General features: G+C 40.3%; 2 protein-coding genes across 12 annotated transcripts in view; both read right to left on the bottom strand.

The window, feature by feature from the left end:
• Nucleotides 1-17,784, bottom strand: part of BTRC (beta-transducin repeat containing E3 ubiquitin protein ligase) — a 185,571-nt gene that overhangs the window by 149,516 nt on the left and 18,271 nt on the right. The gene's annotated exons all lie outside the window — the stretch shown is intronic.
• On the bottom strand, nucleotides 9,568-10,595 carry LOC309793949 (BTB/POZ domain-containing adapter for CUL3-mediated RhoA degradation protein 3-like; the record flags this gene model as incomplete). Its single annotated transcript, XM_082604854.1, has 1 exon — nucleotides 9,568-10,595. The coding sequence occupies exon 1, from the start codon at nucleotides 10,567-10,569 to the stop codon at nucleotides 9,568-9,570; it is 1,002 nt and encodes a 333-aa protein (XP_082460980.1). The 5' UTR covers nucleotides 10,570-10,595.

Raw genomic sequence — 17,784 nt, 5'->3', positions numbered from 1 at the left:
AGGTAGGCAGGATGATCCTTTGGGGTACAGGGGGGAAAAAATAAACTTCTATTAAAATTAATTTGATTTTAAAAAGAAATTAATGTTTTCTGATTTTTATAATATAGACTGACACTTGTTCCCTCATTAAAAAAAATAATAAGTTCATCTGTGTCATCTTTTTTTTAGATTCTGCATATAAGTGTTATCATATGATATTTGTCTTTCTCTGACTGACTTCACTTAGTATGATAATCTCCAGGTCTATCCATGTTGCTGCAAATGGCATTATTTCATTCTTTCTAATGGCTAAGTAATATTCCATTGTATATATGTACCACATCTTCTTTATCCATTCATCTGTCAACAGACATTTAGGTTGCTTCCATGTTTGTAAATAGTACTACAATGAACAGTGGGGTGTATGTATCCTTTTGGACCATGTTTTTCTCCAGATATATGCCCAGAAGTGGGACTGCTGGATCATATGGTAACTCTATTTTTAGTTTTTTAAGGAACCTCCATATTGTTCTCCATAGTGGCTGTACCAATTTACATTCCCACCAACACTGTAGGAGGGTTTCCTTTTCTCTACACCCTCTCCATCATTTATTGTTTATATAATAGACTTTTTGATGATGGCCATTCTGACTGGTGTGAGGTGATATTTCATTGTAGTTTTAATTTGTATTTCTCTAATAATTAGCGATGTCAAGCATCTTTTTCATGTGTCTATTGACCATCTGTATGTCTTCTTTGGAGAAATGTCTATTTAGGTCTTCTCTCCATTTTTTTATTGGGTTGTTTGTTTTTTGGACATTGAGCCGCATGAGCTGTTTGTAAATTTTAGAGACTAATTCCTTGTCAGTCGCATCGTTTGAGACTATTTTCTCTCATTCTGTGGGTTGTTTTTTCATTCTGTTTATGGTTTCCTCTGCTGTACAAAAGCTTTTGAGTTTAATTAAGTCCCATTTGTTTGTTTTTGTTATTATTTCCATTACTCTGGGAGATGAATTGAAAAAGATATTGCTGCAATTTATGTCAAAGAGTGTTCTGCCTATGTTTTCCTCTAAGAGTTTTATAGTACCCAGTCTTACATATAGGTCTTTAATCCATTTTGAGTTTATTTTTGTGGTGGTGTTTAAGAATAACTCCCAAGACTGAACCAGGACGAAACAGAAAATATGAACAGACCAATCATAAGTACTGAAATTGAAACTGTGATTAAAACTCTTCCAACAAACAAAAGTCCAGGACCAGACGGCTTCACAGGTGAATTCTATCAACCATTTAGAGAAGAGCTAACACCCATCCTTCTCAAACTCTCCCAAAAAACTGCAGAGGAAGAAACACTCCCAAACTCATTCTATGAGGCCACCATCACCCTGATACCAAAACCAGACAAAGATATTACAAAAAAAAGAAAATTACAGGCCAGTAACATTGATGAATATAGACGTAAAAATCCTCAACAAAATACTACCGAACAGAATCCAACAACACATTAAAAGGATCATACACCACAATCATGTGGGATTTATCCCAGGGATGCAAGGAGTCTTTAATATATGCAAATCAATCAATGTGATACACCATATTAACAAATTAAAGAAGAAAAACCATATGATCATCTCAATAGATGCAGAAAAAGCTTTTGACAAAATTCAACACCCATTTATGATAAAAACTCTCCAGAAAGTGGGCACAGAGGGAAACTACCTCAACATAATAAAGGCCATTTACGACAAACCCACAGCAAACATCATTCTCAGTGGTGAAAAACTGAAAGCATTTCCTCTAAGATCAGGAACAAGACAAGGATGTCCATGCTCGCCACTATTATTCAACGTAGTTTTGGAAGTCCTAGCCAAGACAATCAGAGAAGAAAAAGAAATAAAAGGAATTCAAATTGGAAAAGAAGAAGTAAAACTGTCACTGTTTGCATATGACATGATACTATATATAGAGAATCCTAAAGATGCCACCAGAAAACTACTAGAGCTAATCAATGAATTTGGTAAAGTTGCAAGATACAAAATTAATGCACAGAAATCTCTTGCCTTCCTATACACTAACAACGAAAGATCAGAAAAAGAAACTAATGAAACAATCCCATTCACCACTGCAACAAAAATAATAGAATACCTAGGAATAAACCTAAGGAGGTAAAAGGCCTGTACTCAGAAAACTATAAGGCCCTGATGAAAGAAATCAAAGATGACACAAACAGATAGAGAGATATACCATGTTCTTGGATTGGAAGAATCAATATTGTGAAAATGACTATACTACCCAAAGCAATCTACAGATTCAATGCAATCCCTATCAAATTACCAGTGGCATTTTTTACAGAACTGGAACAAAAAACCTTAAAATTTGTATGGAGACACAAAAGACCCCAAATAGCCAAAGCAGTCTTGAGGGAAAAAAACGGAGCTGGAGAAATCAGACTCCCTGACTTCAGACTATACTACAAAGCTACAGTAATCAAGACAATATGGTACTAGCACCAAAACAGAAATATAGATCAGTGGAACAGGGATAGAAAGCCCAGAGATAAACCCATGCATCTCTGGTCAACTAATCTATGACAAAGGAGGCAAGGATATAAAATGGAGAAAAGATAGTCTCTTCAATAAGTGGTGCTGGGAAAACTGGACAGCTACATGTAAAAGACTGAACTTAGAACACTCCCTAACACCATACACAAAAATAAGCTCAAAATGGATTAAAAACCTAAATGTAAGACTGGACACTATAAAACTCTTAGAGGAAAACATAGGAAGAACACTCTTTGACATACATCTCAGCGAGATCTTTTTTGATCCACCTCCTAGAGTAATGGAAATAAAACCAAAAATAAACAAATGGGACCTAATGAAACTTAAAAGCTTTTGCACAACAAAGGAAGCCATAAACAAGATGAAAAGACAACCCTCAGAATGGGAGAAAATATATGCAAACGAAGCAACTAACAAAGGTTTAATCTCCAAAATATATAAGCAGCTCTCATGCAGCTCAATATCAAAAGAACAACTCAATCCAAAAATGGGCAGAAGACCTAAATAGACATTTCTCCAAAGAAGATATACAGATTGCCAACAAACACATGACAGGATGCTCAACATCACTATTAGAGAAATGCAAATCAAAACTACAATGAGGTATCACCTCACACCAGTTAGAATGGGCATCATCAGAAAATCTATAAACAACAAATGCTGGAGAGTGTGTGGAGAAAAGAGAACCCTCTTGCACTGTTGGTGGGAATGTAAATTGATACAGCTACTATGGAGGACAGTATGGAGGTTCCTTAAAAAACTAAAAATAGAATTACTATAGGACCCAGCAATCCCACTACTGGGCATATACCCAAAGAAATCCATAATTTAAAAAGACACATGCACCCCAGTGTTCACTGCAGCACTATTTACAATAGCCAGGTCATGGAAGCAACCTAAATGCCCATCGACAGATGAATGGATAAAGAAGATTTGGTACATATATACAATGGAATATTACTCAGCCACAGAAAGGAATGAAATTGGATCATTTGTAGAGACGTGGATGGATCTAGAGACTGTCATACAGGGTGAAGTAAGTCAGAAAGAGAAAAACAAATATCGTATATTAACGCATATATGTGGAATCTAGAAAAATGGTACAGATTAACCGGTTTGCAGGGCAGAAATAGAGACACAGGTGTAGAGAACAAACATATGGACACCAAGGGGGGAAGTGGTGGGCGTGGCAGTGGGATGAACTGGGAGATTGGGATTGACATATATACACTAATATGTATAAAATAGATAAATAATACGAACCTGCTGTATAAAAAATAAATAAAATAAAATTCAAAAAAAAATTCCAAAGGAAGCATTTGGACAAGGTAGTGAACCATGCCTATATCCTGAACTTGCTCTATTTCTAGTTACCTGATGTTTGTACTCATTCTTTGAACTACCTCACATTCTTCTAATAAATTATGGTTTTGTTCTTAAAAAAAAACAAAAACAAAAACAAAAACCTCCCAACAAATGTATGTCCAGGACCAGATGGCTTCACAGGCTAATTCTATCAAACATTTAGAGAAGAGTTAACACCTATCCTTCTGAAACTATTCCAAAAAAGTGCAGAGGAAGGAATACTCCCAAATTCATTCTATGAGGCCACCATCACTCTGATGAACACAGACGCAAAAATCCTCAACAAAATACTAGCAATCCGAATCCAACAATACATTAAAAGGATCATACACCACAATCATGTGGGATTTATCCCAGGAATACAAAAATTTTTCAATATTCACAAATCGATCAGTGTGATACACCACATCAACAAATTAAAGAATAAAAACCATATGATCATCTCAGTAGATGCAGAAAGAGCTTTTGACAAAATTCAACACCATTTATAATAAAAACTCTCCAGAAAGTGGGCATAGAGGGAACCTACTTCAACATAATAAAGGCCATATATGACAAACCTACAGCTAACATCATACTCAATGGTGAAATGCTGAAAGCGTTTCCTCTAAGATCAGGAACAAGACAAGGATGCCCACCCTCTCCACTTTTATTCAACATAGTTTTGGAAGTCCTAGACACAGCAATCAGAAAAGAAAAAGAAATAAAAGCAATCCAAATTGGAAAAGAAGAAGTAAAACTGTCACTGTTTGCAGATGACATGATGCTATACATAGAGAATCCTAAAGATGCCACCAGAAAACTACTAGAGCTAATCAATGAATTTGGTAAAGTTGCAAGATACAAAATTAATGCACAGAAATCTCTTGCATTTCCATACACTAACAATTAAAGATCAGAAAGAGAAATTAAGGAAACAACTCCATTCACCACTGCAACAAAAAGAATAAAATACCTAGGAATAAACCTACCTAAGGAGGTAAAAGACCTGTACTGTGAAAACTGTAAGATGCTGATGAAAGAAATCGAAGACAACACAAACAGATGGGAAGATATACCATGTTCTTGGATTGGAAGAATCAATATTGTGAAAATGACTATACTACTCAAGGCAATCTATAGATTCAATGCAATCCCTATCAAACTACCAATGGCATTTTTCACAGAACTAGATCAAAAAAATTTTTTAATTTGTATGGAGACACAAAAAAGACCCCAAATAGCTAAAGCAATCTTGAGAAAGAAAAACGCAGCTGGAGGAATCAGGCTCCCTGACTTCAGACTATACTACAAAGCTACAGACATCAAAAGTGTGGTACTGGCAGCAAAACAGAAATATGTATCAATGGAACAGGTCAGAAAGCCCAGAAAGAAACCGATGCCCCTGTGGTCAATTAAATTATGACAAAGGAGGCAAGACTATACAACGGAGAAAAGACAGTCTCTTCAATAAATGGTGATGGGAAAACTGGACAGCTACATGTAAAAAAAAGAAACTAGAACATACTTTAACACCATACACAAAAAATGGTTCCATCATTTGATCTGATATTAGACAGTCAAATGTGTCACCTACGAACCAACTGTTCCACTGGAAGACTGGGAGTTCCATAATACAAAGGGGTTGGCAGTTATGGCCCCTCATTCGTTCATTGTTTTTTAATTATTTTTTCTACTTTTCAAATTTGTTCTCATTAAAAAAAAACAAAACTCACTTAGGGACTTCCCTGGTGGTCCAGTGGCTAAGACTCTGTGCTCCCAGTGCAGGGGGCCCAGGTTCAATCCCTAATCAGGGAACTAGATCCCACATGCCACAACCAAGAGTTCACATACCACAACTAAAAGAAAAAGATCCTGCATGTTGCAACAAAGATCCTGCACTCGGCAACGAACATCCCATGTGCCGCAACTAAGACCTGGCACAGCCAAATTAAAAAAAAAAAAAAAAGCTCATTTACGAAAAATTATCATATGGACATCAAAACTGAAAAACAGTGTTGTTAGATTTACTCCCTACAATGACTTCATGAGGTAGGATGTGTGGTTTATCATTACCCCTGTTTTACAAGATGAGAAATAGGAAGAAAGTATAGAGAGGAAATGGAACCAAGGGCTAAGAAACTCCAGCATTTGTCTAAGGGTCAAATGGTTATTAAACCATCTGGCTCAAGAGAGTGCTCTTTCATTATACACCATTGCCTCTTAACATTAAAAAAACAAAACAAAACAAAACAAAACAAAACAAAAGCCATCTTCCCTACCAAAGGTTTTCAAATTTTAGTATTTAATCCATGGTAGGTGTCTTCTAGGTGAGTCCTAGAAAACTCCTTATAGAATCTAATTTAAACTAATCTCCAAGAAACAAGAAAAAGTGGTGGCCTCTGGGGAGGGAAAATAAATGCTACAAAGATGGGTAAAGAGATTTTCTGGTATATACCCTTTTGTATTTTTTGAGTTTTGTACTGTGTTACATGTTTTACATATTCAAAAACAAATATTTTTAAAACTCCATATTTTGATTTCTATCAATAGTTAACTTCTATATATCAAGGCTTATTATAAAGCTATGTGAATAAAGCTGCATGGTACTGATACAGGGATAAATAAATAGAAAAATATACAGAATAATGAATCCAAAATCAGACCAATGCATGTAAGGACATGATTTATGATGGAGGTAGCTCTGCAGATCAGTGGAGAATACATATTCTTCCAGTAGATGATGCTGGGGGACATTGGAAATCCATATGGAAAAAAAATGAAATGAAATTCCTTCCTCACAAACGCAAAGATCAATTCTAGAAAGACTAACATTCTAAATGTAAAAGACAAAACTATCAAGCTTCTAGTGGAAAATATGAGACTATTTTCATAACCTTAGGGTAGAAAAGGCTTTCTTAAATAAGTCATAGAAGCACTAATTAAACACACACACACACACACACACACCCTTCAATTCATCTATCAATCACATCCAGTGGAAGAAACACAAGCTCAACCACAAACAAAACAAAAAGAGTCAAAAGGGAACCAACTAGGCTCTGATTAGGGAAATGTGGGCTCTAATCCAGGCTGTCATCAACTGTAACCTTGAACAAGTCACATGACCTCTTTAGGTCTCAGTTTGCTCTTTTTGTTTTTAAGTAGAAGCGTTATATAACTTTTATTTTATATATGTCCACAGATGCTTGTACAACATACAATGACTACTTCTGAAGCTCATAGTGTTTTTTTTCCATGGCACAAAGAGACAGAAAGGTTAGTGACACACACATGTTACAATGACTCTGGGTGGAGACCTAGAGAGCACACATTCCAGAGGGAGGGCCGGGGTACCTGCACAGCGACTGCTCCACTAAGCCACTGCAGGAGGACAATGGAGAGGCGAGGCCCGGAACCATCGTGGGCAGAGGCCCCCAGTCACCGCAATCAGATGACTTATTTGAAGAAAACCTCATTACGGGGGACCCAAAGCTGTTCTGCTTTTTCCATTGTAAGCTATTACAGTGTAATAAAACTTTACTCTTTACTAAATCTTAGGCCAGTGTTTTACTTGGATGGTTCTTAAATACAAATATTGACTTTTGTTTGCCCTTAGTGCTCACATAAGAAATCAGTTCCTTGTAAAATATGTCTGATAACAGAGCTTGGACCAGCCAACACTTTGTCATTGTCAGCTCATGGCTGTATGCAACTAACAGTTATCACTCACCATGGAATGTTTCAAGAACTTGTTCATATCCCAGGGAAGCAAAGACTACAAACTACAAGTGCAAAGTTGGAGGAAATGTGAAAGTAGAGAGACAGCCAGAAACGTCTGGTCATAAGGTGTAGAAGCCCCAGCTAATCAGACTGTTCCACAAAGTTACTCTTCACGTAAACATTTAAAAAACAGAACTTACATGATGGCTTTTCCATTCCTACAGAAAACATCAAAACTGACATTCACTTTAATTTTCTAAAAAAGTTCAACCCAAACAGCAGGGTTGGTGTTTAAAACTTAAACTGTATAAAATATTTACAAAACATTATTTAAGCCCCCTCCCTCCCATCCTTAGCACTTAATAAAATCCAAATGGCCTAATATGAAAGTTTCCCACACAACAGTTTAAAAAGCATCTACCTGATACATGAGTTTTAGATTCGGTCATGATTGTTTTAAAGTTTTATTGTAGGCTTTGTTGCTGGATACAAAATAAAGGCATACAACTGTCACAAGTAGGGCAGGATGTACAAAGTCTGAGCTGTAAAAACCATTTCAAAATATAAACTCGTTTTTTTGGAACACACTGTATCAAAGGCTGCCTGTATTAATACTTTTGGCATAAAACAGTAACGTTTCCCTCGAAGAGCAGACAAAACCCATCCTGGGCTTCCCTGGTGGCGCAGTGGTTAAGAATCCGCCTGCCGGGCTTCCCTGGTGGCGCAGTGGTTGAGAGTCCACCTGCCGATGCAGGGGACGCGGATTCGTGCCCCGGTCTGGGAGGATCCCGCATGCCGCGGAGCGGCTGGGCCCGTGAGCCATGGCCGTTGGGCCTGCGCGTCCGGAGCCTGTGCTCCGCAACGGGAGAGGCCACGATGGTGAGAGGCCCACATACCGCAAAAAAAAAAAAAAAGAATCCGCCTGCCAATGCAGGGCACACGGGTTCAAGTCCTGGTCTGGGAAGATCCCACATGCCGCGGAGCAATGAAGCACGTGCGCCACAACTACTAAGCCTGTGCTCTAGAGCTGCGAGCCACAACTACTGAGCCTGCATGCCACAGCTACTGAAGCCCGCACGCCTAGAGCCTGTGCTCCACAACAAGAGAAGCCACCGCAGTAAGAAGCCTGCACACCACAACGAAGAGCAGCCCCTACTCACCGCAACTAGAGAAAGCCCGCACACGGCAATGAAGACCCAAAACAGCCAAAACTGAATAAAATAAATTTATATAAAAAAATAAAGCCCATCCATACCTTAACACACAACCGAATCTCCTTGGAACTACTCTACCAGCCTAGTCTCAACCACCCACATTCGTCACCACTCCCCCTGTGCGTCATGGATGCAGAGGAGACAGGGAGGTAGGTAACCGAGAACGTCCGTCCCACACAAGTGCCGTGCAGACAGCAGGGATCCAGCGCGGGCCACCCAGGCCCCATGGGCACACATCCTCATCCATAGTCGCACACGTCCCTTAAACTAACATGAACACACACACTGACTGGACCCAAAGGGATCTGCATGTCCTCTCGGTCTACTCGCCGAAGGCCACTCCACACTGTGGAAGAATTAGAAGCAGAGACAGGAAGGGATTTCCAGGTGACAGCTACATTGACAGCAGGCGAGCCATCCTGAGGCTGCTGGTGTGAGCGGTGGTCCTGTCTGGATGCCAGAACAGAGTCTGGGGCCGTGTTTAATTTCTTCTAAGCAAAGGGCAGGGCATCCTCTGGGGGCAGTAAGCCCCGCTTAACGGGGCAGAAGGCCGAGGAGGAAGGAATGGAGACCCCCGGGCAGTGGTTTGTGTACTATGCCTGTGAGCAGGCCAGGCGGCCTTCCCAGGATGGAGTGGGTCAACAAGGAGGGCAGGGGAAGGGGCAGCTTTGCCCTTGGTCAGACCCTGCGGGGTCCCAACAAGCACCGGACCACAGATCAGCCGAAGGGACAACAGGCCTGCCCCTTCAACAGATCTGGGCAATGTAGATCCGCTCCCACTCCTCGTCCTTGTCCAGGTGGTGGGAGCAACCGACCACCCCACCTGTGGCCTCCAGGAGCACGCTGTCAGGTCCCCGGCCATCCTGGGCCTCATACAGCAAAATATTCAGGCTCCCCTCATAGATCCGGGCTTCAGGGAACTCCATCTTGGTCTGTTTCTTCTCCGTGGCGTAGACGATAGAGGTACAGCAGAATTCAGCGATCTTGCAGCCCTGGCTGTAGAAGGACCAGCAGCAGATTTCATCCCCAATGACATCCTTTATGAACAGGACCCTTCCATCAAAGCACAGAGACAGCTTATCAAACAGTTCAATGTTCTTCAACATATTGTCGTCAGAATTGCTGGTATACGAGTATTTGTTGTTACTTCTGTTGTAGGGCAACTTCACGGCTGGCTTATTTGAAGTCACTATAAGTTTCTGTTCTTCCTTGGATGAGGTGATAGCAGGAACTCTGCAGAAAGGCTCATAAGTATCTTTGTTTTGCAGGGTTGCCTGGAACTCTTCCACCAGGCCCTGGACCAGGTAGTACTTGGCTTCTGCCTGCAGCTCCTCAATCTCCCGGCAGCTCTCGGGCAAGGGGACCGCCCCGTCACAAAGGTAATTGAGTATCGTACCATAGAGCTTCCCACACGGGTCAGTGAGGATCCAGCCTTCACTGTCCATGAGCATCTCTATGCACCTGCTGAACACAGCCTTCAGCATAGTGTCCTGCTTGGTCAGCGTCTGCATGGTGGTGTAGTACAGGGCTCTGCCCACGTTCAGCTTCACGAACTTGGAGCTGGGGCTCGTGCCCTTGAATGAAGTGGTGCAGGTCGCAGCCACTGGTACTGCTGAGCTCACCACACTTCCTCCTGACATCTCTTCCATGAAAAACTGGAGGACACTGGAGTCTTCAAACCCGGACTGAGAGACACAGGAAACACGCGGCTCGCATGAGCCTGGGGCGGAGGCGAGGCCTTCGCTCATTTTTAAAAGGAAGAAGTCATAGTCTATGATTCAAACAAGGCCTTTTACCCAAAGTGTACTACTACTGATCTAAAATGACCGCAAACCACTGTTTCTTGAATGAGCTAAGTAGGTGGACAGATTCCCAGTGTTGATACCTTAAGTGGATGAAAAAAAGGGAAAACGATGTTTCCCAGCCCTCCCAGAGCTGAAGAGTATAAATAACTGAACATGCTGACAGTGTTTAAGGCTCACCGTGATAGAAAAGAGTGTATTCCAAATCTCCTAGATGTAAGGTGCACTTACTAGGGTAAATTGACATTGCTGGGCATTTGCTTGGTCATACTCTTTCTTTAATAAAACTGAGGGCTTCCCTGGTGGCGCAGTGGTTGAGAATCTGCTTGCCGATGCAGGGGACACGGGTTCGTGCCCCTGTCCGGGAAGATCCCACATGCCGCGGAGCGGCTGGGCCCGTGAGCCATGGCTGCTGAGCCTGCGCGTCCGGAGCCTGTGCTCCACAACGGGAGAGGCCACAACAGTGAGAGGCCCACGCACTGCAAAAAAAATAAATAAATAATAAAACCGATAAAAGTAGAAACAGCATGGAAATATCAGTAGGATAGCAAATAAAGTATTAAGTGTATCTATCCATATCTTCCTGACAAGTAAAATTCTATCATCACAGGTAGGGATAAATTGTGGCTGCTTGCCTGGGTGGCTAGGGGGATGAGAAAATTAAGAACAGAACATTCCAGTAGGATGTTTGATACCCACCAGTCAAGTCTGTACCCTTTTTCCTGATACTACCAAATAACATAATATTTCATTAGCTTCTCAAAATGCCATTTTATGATGAAGCTCAGACCTGACAGTCATACCCTTATTAAAGTCACAACTAGTTATGTTGAAATGGTAATTATCAACAACAAATTTTAAATTAAAATACATTATGTAACAACATTAAAATAAGGCTAGATCGGGACCCATGGATAGGATTCAAGGATCTCTGAACCTCTTGAAATCATGTACAAAAGGTATACTCATGTGCATGTCTGGGGAGAGTATCTCATGACATACAAAAGATTTTCAGTGAGGTCCATGAACAAAAAAGTTTATGAAGCTTTGAGTTAGATGACCCCTCTAGACTCAAAGCCCACACAAATTTAGTGACATCTCAGTTAAAGCAAATAACTGACCCACTTATTAAGGAAGTAGAACTTTGTCTCCTTCTGATTCATCGCATTTTCTCTTAATCCAAATTCAATAAAAGTCAGTCTCACTTTAAAATAAAAATTTTTTAAACTTCATAGTTTCAATTAAGCAATTAAAAATTCAGCCCAATAGTGCCCTCCAGGGTTTCCCTGGTGGCGCAGTGGTTAAGAATCTGCCTGCCAATGCAGGGGACACAGGTTTGAGGCCTGGTCCAGGATGATCCCACATGCCGTCGAGCAACTACGCCCGTGCGCCGCATCTAGTGAAGCCCACACGCCTAGAGCCCATGCTAGGCAACAAGAGAAGCCACCGCAATGAGAAGCAGGCGCACCGCAACAGAGAGTAGCCCTCGCTCGCTGCAACTAGAGAAAGCCCGCGCGCAGCAATGAAGACCCAATGCAGCCAAAAATAAAAAATAAAAAAATAGTGCCCTCCAATTTCAAAACTCAAATTTTAACTACAATATATTCTATTTCTCAATAAGAAAGAGAATCTCTTCTTTAATCCTTTCCACCAGGCATCATTCTTTCTAGGTTCTGGGTACATTTTCACATCAATTGAAAACAAGATCTCACTCTTTCTTACTGGTTTACATAATTAATTGGAATTGTTAGTCCAAATTCATCAATCCCTGAGGCTTATTTATTTATTTATTTATTTTATTTATTTATTTTTGGCTGTGTTGGGTCTTCGTTGCTGTGCGCGGGCTTTCTCTAGTTGCAGTGAACAGGGGCTACTCTTCGTTGCGGTGCGTGGGCTTCTCATTGCGGTGGCTTCTCTTGTTGTGGAGCACGGGCTCTAGGCATGCAGGCTCAGTAGTTGTAGCACTTGGGCTCAGTAGTTGTGGCTCACGGGCTCTAGAGCGCAGGCTCAGTAGTGGTGGTGCAAGGGCTTAGTTGCTCCGCTGCATGTGGGATCTTCCCGGACCAGAGCTCGAACCCATGTCCCCTGCATTGGCAGGCGGATTCTCAACCACTGAGCCACCAGGGGAGTCCCAATACCTGAGCCTTGAAAAAAGCTACTAGTCAAATCCTAGTCTGGTCAAAGTTTGTTGACTGATTCCCACTCCTGCTTCATAAGTACATATTGAAAACACACACGCACAAAACTTACTCATAAGAACTATAATTTACCACCAACTACTCATAAGAAATTATAGCTCTGTTGACTGGCAAGTAATTTGCAAAAGCAGATCAGTTTAGGGCCTCCCTGGTGGCGCAGTGGTTGAGAGTCCGCCTGCCAATGCAGGGGATACGGGTTCGTGCCCCGGTCTGGGAGGATCCCATATGCCGCGGAGCGGCTGGGCCCGTGAGCCATGGCCGCTGGGCCTGCGCATCCGGAGCCTGTGCTCCGCAACGGGGGAGGCCACAACAGTGAGAGGCCCGCGTACCGCAAAAAAAAAAAAAAAAAAAAAAAAAGCAGATCAGTTTAGCTACATAAAATAAATATCTGCCTGCATGTACAAGCACTAGTCAAGGCGTGAAATTAAACTTTTTATTCGGAAGTAAAGAGCTGCTTCAAGGCTGTGAGTTAAACAAATAGTAAGGTCATCCTTTTCTTTCTGATGTTTATAGCATTTCTAATAGGAGAAGCAAGGGAGGAAGACAATCTGGCCAAATTCCATAAAAGCAAAAATATCTCTATGACGTAACAAATGTGCCACTTGCTTTACTAATTGCACAGACCTAACAGAACCAAGTTGGTGAAATGTATGCAGGGATCACTTAAATCCTGAAAGCCCAAAATGACCATAATGGACATCTCATTCGGTCAAAACTAAGGGATCAGTGTTTAAGTGAAGTAAAGAAAATTCCAAAAATATAAATGCCACAGTAAGTTTTAAAACAGCCTACAGCCATTTTCATTACAACACAATTTTGAATTAGTCAGATTAATGAGATCCTATTCAGTAATTTAGCCAATTCCCACAATTTTTCCAACATTTATCAAAATCAACTAATACAAACTTCAACTTATTCCACTATACTATAACCACACTACTCTCACGTCTACCAGATAAAGCAAACAAGTAGGAAAAAAAAAAAGCCCAAACAATTATGAGCAAATTGCCTTGAAAGGCCTAGAGAAGCCACAGTGAGTCTCAAAGTGTGATCCCAGAACCAGCGGCATCATCTGGAAACTAGTTAGAAATGCAGATTTTCAGGCTCCACCCCAGGCCTATGGAATGGAAAACACAAGCCCTCCAGGAACTTCTGTTGCAGCTTTTAGTACCACAAGCCTTTAAAAACTAAACCCAATTATTTAAGCAGCTTTAGCAATGTTTTCCACCGAAGATAAAAATTATAAAGCATATAACCTATAAATTAGAATGTAGGGCTTCCCTGGTGGCGCAGTGGTTGAGAGTCTGCCTGCCGATGCAGGGGACACGGGTTCATGCCCTGGTCCGGGAAGATCCTACATGCCACGGAGCAGCTGGGCCCGTGAGCCATGGCCGCTGAGCCTGAGCCTCCGGAGCCTGTGCTCCGCAACGGGAGAGGCCACAACAGTGAGAGGCCCGCGTACCACAAAAAAAAAAAAAAAAAAAAAAAAAATTAGAATGTGAAAAGTACATTTTAATTAGGCTAAGTTCAAAAACAAAAATAAAGGGACTTCCCTGGTGGTGCAGTGGTTAAGAATCCGCCTGCCAATGCAGGAGACACGGGTTCGAGCCCTGTCCCAGGAAGATCCCACATGCCGCGGAACAACTAAGCCTATATGCCACAACTACTGAGCCTGTGCTCTAGAGCCCGTGAGCCACAACTACTGAGCCCGTGTGCTGCAAGTACTGAAGCCCGCACACCTAGAGCCCGTGCTCCGCAACAAGAGAAGCCACCGCAATGAGAAGCCCACACACCGCAACGAAGAGTAGCCCCCACTCACTGCAACTAGAGAAAGCCCAAGAACAGCAACGAAGACCCAACTCAGCCAAAAATTAAATAAATAAACAAATAAATTTATAAAAAATAAAATTAAAATGACAAAGTTTACATATTATCTTCCCAAAATAGGAAACAGTCACCATTTCAAAGTCAAGAAGAAAAAAAAAAACAAACACTTAGAACTGCCTAAAAATAAATGGGCTGATTTTACAACTTCTACAGAACAATCATCAGTGGATGCCAAAACTATTGGGAGAAACAATGTTGGGAACAAGTTATTTACACAGTTTCCAAGTTTCACTCCACTGAGCACTTATTATTTCCAAATACCTCTACAGTGGAGAAATCTGGTGAATACAGCCTTAATAAAATGACCAAACTTAGCATCACCGATAAAGGAACAAAATAACATCGTGTACTTTCTGATGTAATGCACTGAGAAACACAACATATATTCCTGCCAAATTTTTTAACCTGAATCTAACCATGGACAACAATCAGACAAATCCAAATGAGAGACATTCTGTAAAACTTGCCTGGACTCTTCAAAAACTTCAATTTCAAGAATAAAAAGACTAAGGAACTATTGTAAATTAAAAGAGACTAAAGAGACATAACTATGTGTAACATGTGATTGGATCATGAATTTTAAAAAAGGAGGCTATAAAGGACACTACTGGAACAATTGGGGAAATCTGAATATGAACTATATATTGAATAATAAAATGTTATCACTTTATCACTTTAAAATGTTAAATCTCCTGAGTGGGATCTTGCATTGTGGTTATGAAAGACAATGCCCGTGTTCTTAGGAAATACATGCTTTAGTAGAGGTGAAATATCATGATGTCTACAACTTTCAAATGATTCAGAAAGGAAAGGAAAGTAGAGCTATACAGAGAGGAAAAAAATAAATATGGCAAAATGTTAACACTTGGCCAATCCAGGTGAGGGGTACATGAATGCTTTTCTCAATTTTTTTATAGATTTGAAAAAAGATTGATACCACCCATTCCCCTCTTCATCCATATTTCTTCAACTGTATGATTTTTTTAATTAATTAATTAATTATTTATTTGGCTGCACCGGGTCTTAGTTGTGGCATGCAGGATCTAGTTCCCTGACCAGGGATCCAACCCAGGCCCCCTGCTCTGGGAGCGTGGAGTCTTAACCACTGGACCACCAGGGAAGTCCCTCCAACTGTATGACCTTAAGGAAGTAACTTAACCTCTCTGTGCCTCAGTTTCCATGTCTGTAAATCAGGGATAATAACAATACATATCTAATAAGGTGAGAGGATCAAATGAGTTAATATATGTTGAGTGCCTAGAATCCTACACTGTACATACTAAGCTATGAGTGTTTTCTGCCATTATTGTTGTTATTTTATTATTACTACTGCTACCATAACACAGGGTTAGAGAGACAAAGAAATGTAGCTTGGATGCTCACAGTCCTATATATAACTTCCAAAATATTTTCACTATTTATAATTTCACCTAGTCCTCACAACAGCTCTTTGAAGTAGGAAGAAAATTCTTATCGTTGCTTTCCAGATGAGGAAAATGAGACTTGGAGGTTAAGCAACTTGCCCAAAGTTTTCTAACTTCTAGAAATCAGTATAAGTGAGATGAGAACTAGGTCTTGTTTTCACTATAGCACAATATAAAATTTACATCCCAATCTTAACTGATTAGAAGGTATTTCAAAGAAAGCACACCAAGAAGACACGTAAAACTTGGTACTGTCAGTTAGAGACAAAAGAAGTTATCACTAGTCCATTCATCAAAACAGATGTCACTTTCCAGAGCTTTGATATTCTCCTTAAATACCCTTGAAAACAAGGACCAAAAAATATGAACTCTTATAAAAAGAGATTTATTGTATTTTTATAGCTTATTACATAACTTGTAACAATCATTTTGTTAAAGGTGAATGTCAGTTTTATCTTTGGTCCCTTTTTTCCTGGCTATTTACAAGCTTTGTAAGAATTGTTCCTTAATTAAGTCTGAACATAGCTTTATATAAATGGATTCCTGGAAATAAAATGTTCAGATTTAAGAAATGATTGTTACAGAGACTGTAACAGGCCGTAAAAAAAAGAATGCCACTTTAAACAAAGATTTCTTATTTTAATTAAAAAGATAATTACCAGAACATTCCTACACTTACCAGAACCATTTAAAGAAGCTTCTTTGGGGAAAAAAAATGTAGTATCTTATGCAGGCTTCCGTGTATAATTTGTAATATATTTAAACCAAAGTCTCAGTTGATCCTATGGTATGAATTCTTATATACTGTACCTACACTTTAATGATACATTGAAAAAGAAAGAGTTCCAAATGAGATAAACATCATTTCTAATTCTTTTTAATATGAATGCTTTCAAAAGATTATGAGTATTTTTCCATAAGATATTGATAAAACACATTTAAGAATACTTAAGCAACACTTTTTAACATGACCACATACAAACATATCTAGGATCACACAGTTTATTGATGCAGTAGGTATACGTCAAGTAGAGGGACTATATCCAGTGGACTACTGTATAGTCAAAGATGATACATACCTGCATAAAAGGAGTTTCTATTCTCAAACTCTGATAAAAGCTAAAACAATCATCCTTATTTTCAAAACATCACAACTGGATAAGATTGGAGGGTGTGAAAAACCTTTAGAAGCATGATTTGATAAGGCAGGATTCTTTTCGATTAATTTATTTGACTTTTTTTTTTTTTTTTTTTTGCGGTATGCGGGCCTCTCTCACTGTTGTGGCCTCTCCCGTTGCAGAGCACAGGCTCAGGAGGCGCAGGCTCAGCAGCCATGGCTCACGGGCCTAGCCGCTCCACGGCATGTGGGATCTTCCCAGACCGGGCCACAAACCGGGGCACGAACCCGTGTCCCAAACCGGGGCACGAACCCGTGTCCCCTGCATCGGCAGGCAGACTCTCAACCACTGTGCCACCAGGGAAGCCCTATTTGACTAACTTTTAAATTGTCCGTTTCTAACCTAAATCGCATAAAATTTGTAAAGTTAGGCAAGATTCCAAGAGAGAATGAAGTAGATCTTAAAAGCTGTCACTATAATTAATTGCAATTTGAAAAACAGATGCATCAATATTCCTCTACTTAAGTCATCTTT

Source organism: Mesoplodon mirus, assembly GCF_964341445.2.
Source record: "Mesoplodon mirus genome assembly, chromosome: 2".
In the NCBI taxonomy this organism is placed as follows: Eukaryota; Metazoa; Chordata; class Mammalia; order Artiodactyla; family Ziphiidae; genus Mesoplodon; species Mesoplodon mirus.
The sequence above is the reverse complement of the archived record's forward strand: the minus strand, read 5'-3'. Positions and strand labels throughout refer to the sequence as shown.